At 39.6% G+C, this 5674-nt stretch overlaps 1 protein-coding gene across 1 annotated transcript in view; it reads right to left on the bottom strand.

Annotated features, from left to right (window-relative positions):
• Positions 1-336: 336 nt before the first annotated feature.
• The window catches only part of LOC106870459 (succinate dehydrogenase cytochrome b560 subunit, mitochondrial), an 8153-nt gene continuing 2815 nt past the window's right edge, over positions 337-5674 (bottom strand). The window contains exons 2-6 of the mRNA XM_014916564.2: positions 4796-4852; positions 3755-3868; positions 2996-3057; positions 1401-1564; positions 337-504 (exon numbers count right to left, since the gene is read on the bottom strand). Coding sequence (XP_014772050.1) covers positions 397-504; positions 1401-1564; positions 2996-3057; positions 3755-3868; positions 4796-4852 — 505 coding nt within the window. The 3' untranslated portion in view covers positions 337-396. The remainder of the gene's footprint in view (positions 505-1400; positions 1565-2995; positions 3058-3754; positions 3869-4795; positions 4853-5674) is intronic.

Below are 5674 nucleotides of genomic sequence, written 5' to 3'. Positions count from 1 at the left end.
ATATATATATATATATATATATATATATATATATATATATATGTGTGTGTGTATATATATTTATTTATTACATAAGGCAGCAGGCTGGCAGAAACGTTAGCACGCCGGACGAAATGCGTTGCTGTTGTATTTGTTTGGAATACCTGACTTCCTAGACAGGTAGCCTTCATTATGGATGAAAAGGAAACCTGTGGCCTCATATAAACCAGAAGAATCTATGCTGATAGTTGTAGGAAGAGAACCAGGAATAAAAGTTGGTGCATTTAAGTGAAGGGAGAGAACTTATGGCATCATAGATTATGGGAATGAAGTTCTCAAAGACAAAACAACACAAAGTTAACAGAAGAAAGTAAGTTTATTAAGTGATAAACTCGACCAAATGTAAAAAGCCAATATTTAAAGAAGGTGAACAATAGCTGCAGTGAATACGAAAGATAAACCAACCACAAGGTAACCACTCATGTACAGAGTGTTCAGTTTGAAGCCAGTTGCCCAGTCCCAGGCCTGAAACAGAAAAAAACAGAATCACATTCAGCCATTGCAAAACATGGGAGATTAATTCTGGAAGTCCTGTACTTCACATTCTTGTGCAGGGGTTCATGATTTGGAATCGACAAAAGTAGTACTGGGGCTTCCGAAACAGGGTTTGCAATTTTAAAACGGTGAAGTATAAAATATATAATTACCTAGTTACATGTAATTAGTCAAATACAAATGCTTTTAATTGACATTGAAAATTAGGGAAATGTGTTCCTTAAACCCTTTATTTCTGTTGAAATACACAGCGCTTGTAGCAATTATTTTTGAAAATAATAAAGAATTTAGTAAAATAACTGGTATTATTAAGAATAATGAGAAACTTTGATGGAAGTTTTTACTTAAGATCACCTTAGAAAAGAAGGTTTGTATCACAGAATTTGGTGCAATCTCAGTCGACATTAAAAGGGTTAAAATCAGAATATAGTAATCCCTTGCCATATCAAGGTTTACCTATCACACACTCAGCACATTGCAGATTTTTCTGGCTAATATATTCTTTTATTTGTTTCAGTCATTTGACTGCGGTCATGCTGGAGCACTGCCTTTTTAGTTGAACAAATCAATCCCAGGATTTATTCTTTGTAAGCCTGGTATTTATTTTATTGGTGTCTTTTGTCGAACCACTAAGTTATGGGGAAGTAAACACACCAACATCGGTTGTCAAGCTGGTATGAAAAAGGGTTCTTGGTAGTGAAAAAATGAGAAAATAGGGCACCAGTGACTCTGTCAGGGAAGTGGAGGCAAGTCGATCAAAACGAAATTCAGTAAGGATCAATATAAATGAGTGAGAAGAAGAAAAAGGGGCGAATGAAAGGGAGAGAAAGTGTGGGTTACAAAACAGGAAATGTTTAGGGACTTACCAAATGCCTGAGGCCATTGAATAAGTGATATAACAGAGGAAATATCACGGTGTACTTGGCAGCTATGATTAAGGCTGGGTTCAAATTCATCTGTTTCACCATGTCAACATAGTAAGGGAAGTCATGGGGTAAAACTAAGACCCCTAAGGCCAGGCCAGTCATACCTGCAACAAAACATAAAAATCATTTGATAAAGGGTCTTTGATCAACAGTTTTGGCTCCTAGTTTTCTTTTCAAACTTTGTTTACTCTTTTACTTGTATTAGTCATTGGGCCGCGACCATGCTGGGGCACTGCCTTGAAGAATTTAGTTGATTAAATCAACTTATTCTATTAGGGATGTAAATAAACCAGCTGTCAATCGGTGGGAGACATACATACACACACACACATACTCTCACATGCATACAAACACACATGTATTTTCTTACACATGTACACACACTCACACATGCTCCAACATGCATACAAACACATACTTTCCCATGATATGCTTTTGCAGTTTCCATTTACCAAATTCCTTTACAAAGCATTGGTGAGTCTGGGGCCAGAGCAGAAGACACTGTGCAGTGGGACTCAACTGGAGACCAATGGTTGGTGCAAGTATGGGTAAGGGGCAGGCATGACTAGGAGACAAAATAAGGGATTCAGTGACTCAGTGACAATTGTCAGGTTAACGTACCATTCCCAAAGAGGTGAAAAAAGGAAATGATATTTGCAGACAAAACATTAGAGAAATTAATGTTTTGAGGTGAGAGATGGACTGTGTAGTTTGGGAAAGAGAGTCATCATTGGAAACTTCACCTCTCTCATGCCACATGGTTCCCAAGTTCAGTTCCACTGCATGGCACCTTGGGCAAGTGTCTTGCTGTTATAGTGCCAGAGCAACCAAGCAAAGCTTTGTGAGTGGATTTGACAGAGAGAAACTGAAGGAAGCCCATTTGTGTGTGTGTGTGTGTGTGTACGTGCGTGTGTGAGTGTATATACAAGTTTGTATGCCATCATCATCACCACATCAGTTTTCCATGCTGGCATGGGTTGGACGGTTTGACTGAGGACTGGCAAACCAGGAGGCTGCACCAGGCTCCAATCTGATCTGGCAATGTTTCTATAACTGGATGCCCCTCCTAACGCCAACCACTCCGAGAGTGTAGTGGGTGCCTTTTACGTGCCACTGGCACAGGAGCCAGTCAGGTGGTCCTGGCATCGACCATGTTCGAATGGAGCTTTTTACATGACACCAGCACAGAGAGCTAGTCAGGTGGACCTGGCATCGACAATGTTCGGACGATGTATTTTGCGTGCCACCAGAACGGGAGCTAGTCAGGAGGCACTAGCTACAGCTACGATTTTGATTTTACTTGACTCAACACGTCTTCTCAAGCATATTATATCACCCGACACATCAAGGGTCCTCTTAAATGGGCTGGACATGCAACCCTGGCATCGACCATGGCTGTGATCTCACTTTCGTTACCAAGTCGTGTGTGTGTCTTTGACTGGTCCTCAAATGACTGTTGTAAATGAATGCCATTTGTTTCCAATATTCTGCAAAAGACATCCAGGTTGAGTATGATGAAGAAATTTTTTACTTACCAGCAGAAAGGACGATTCCAGTTGCACGGTGAGCCACGGACAAAATAGATGTCAGCTGCGGTCTGGAATGGAGGAATTCGGGGGAAGAAAAACGTGAAATCTAAATAACTGAGAAACTAAAATGATAAACATTTATTTTTAACACGGTACTCTTCTCTTTGTTTCAGTCATTGGACTGTGGCCATGCTGGAACACAGCCACGTGGAGTTATTTCTAAGCCTACTACCTGTTTTATAACTTTAGTACCTTTGCTAAGTTATGGGGATGTTAACAAACCAACACTGGTGTCACGCAGTGGGACTGAACTCATAACCATGAGGTTGGTAAGCAAGCTTCTTACCCCACAGCCACTCCTGCGCCTATGTACGAAAATATAAATAAGAGAAAAAGGATCAAGCAGCAGGTGTATGGGATTCAGTTAGAACTGCAACAGATTGGCCAAAGTAACAGAAAAGCAGTCTTTTACGGCTCGCAACAGAAGACCCAAGTCTAAGAAATAAAAACTGTTTGACATTTGCTGCTGTATATTAGATCGGAGTCCTAAAGGGAAACCCTGGTCTAAATGGTGCAGCTTTGGCACCAATAGATATAAACTGTGGCACCAAACACAAAAAGTACCAATTAATGCAGGAAAATATTTCACAGAAAAGAGACAGGTGAACTGAGACCAGAGAGAGTTATGGGGAATATAAACATGAAAGGGCATTTGGAAGCAGAATGCCTTGTTTCGTAAACGTGGAATGCAATAATATTATTTACTTGTAGATGGTCAGATGAGGTGACATTGGCCTCTTCAGTCGTTTATTTTTCTCCCAAAAATATTTCATGTCGTCATACGATCGTTCAGAAGTGGAGGCCATCACAGCAGGAATTCTGAAAAGGCAAAAAGCAAAAATATAATAGAATTAAAAATCAGATTCATAATCAAAAATATCAGGTGAGTGACATATACAATGTAAGATTCAGATGGGAATTGAAACTGGAACCAACGATTAATTATACAACAGATATTCTTTTCTACTCTAGGCACAAGGCCTGAAATCTAGCTGCATTGCAAAAGTCGGCATTACTTGGAACTGCATGTATATTGTGCAAAGTACAGTCTGTCTGAGGTCTTTGTTGTCATTTGACAAACAGTACAAATCCCCGGTAGACACAATATCTTCAATCAACAACCTCACAATATCGGATACTGTATCATATTTATAATGATGATAACGAGACACAAAACCAGCAATTTTAGGAGGGGGGGGGGTAGTCAGTTACATCAACCCCCAAAAAGATGAAATGCAAAGTCAACCTCAGTGGAATTTGAACTCAGAACATAGAGATGAAATGCCACTAAGCATTTCTTCCGTGTGTGCTAATGTTTCTGCCAGCACACACCACCTCAATAATGCAAAATTATGGAAACACAAATTTACTATGTTCTTTCACTGCCACTCCATGGTTTATTTCCGTATGGAGGCAAAGTGGCCGAGTTCCTTTTGAGTGTTGGGCCCCATGGAGGCAATGACTGACACCTTTGGCATTATGTCATGCTTGAGAAGAAAACCCATCAAGCAAAGCAAAGTTGCAGCTGTGACACATACAGGTGTTATGCAAATTGACACCCGTGCCAGTGACATGTAAATGCACCCTGGTGTCACATAAAAGCACCCATTACACTCTCGGAGTGGTTGGCATCAGGAAGGATATCCAGTCGTAGAAAACCAAGCCAAATCAGGATGGAGTCTGGTGCAGCCTTCCAGTGTGCCTTAAAACCCAATTCAGTACGTATAAACTTCACTTGTAACTTACCTTGTATTCAGGAGAGCAAATGGCCGCTGGAACAGACACTGCTGTTGCACAACTGACCTGTTGTAGAAAATAATAATAAAATAAGGGTATTATTTGTGACATCAGGATGATAAAGGAAGATTAAACCCAGCTAATCCATTTGCTAATCTACAATCAATGTTTTTTTTAGTAAAGTTAAAAGCAATTTCCCAAAACCTCTGTTAATGTCAATACTTCTAAAAGCCGTGTCAGGCCAATAACATTGTATATAAGTAAGGCCTGAATCCTAAAAGGTGGCTGACACTAAGTGACTGAAAGCATTCAAGACTCCATGGTATGGCAAGTTCTGTGAATCAGTTTGACAGCATGTAGAATGAATCCTTAGGTACTGGAGGGGATAGGAGTGGAATGAAAGTTGGTGATGGCAGGCAATGTAAACTGCATCAGGCCCTAAATATTCACATGCACACCTTTAGATATACATACATGCATACACGTTTGTGTGTATGCTTATATACACAGAGGCAACTTCAGGCACCATGTACATATATAGAGACCTTTAGATACTATAGATACACATATACACCTTGGTAATTTATACACACACAGATCATATGTACACACACACACACACACACACACTTTATTAATAAAGCTGCAAAGACATCACAAAAACTGCTACTCAGAGTTTCATATTTCTGTTCGTCGGACAGAAAAGCTGTCTAATGAACAGGAACATGAAACTCTGAGTAACAGATTTTGTGATGTCTGACCAACTTTATTAATAAAGCATATTACTCTACCTCCGGTATTCGAGTACTATTTTTTCCACCTTGTTTCACATTTACATGCCTACTCTGGTATATATATATATATATATATATATATATATATATATAT

This window comes from Octopus bimaculoides, chromosome 20 (assembly GCF_001194135.2).
Source record: "Octopus bimaculoides isolate UCB-OBI-ISO-001 chromosome 20, ASM119413v2, whole genome shotgun sequence".
NCBI classification, from domain to species: Eukaryota; Metazoa; Mollusca; class Cephalopoda; order Octopoda; family Octopodidae; genus Octopus; species Octopus bimaculoides.
This window is presented reverse-complemented; position numbering and strand designations above follow the sequence as displayed.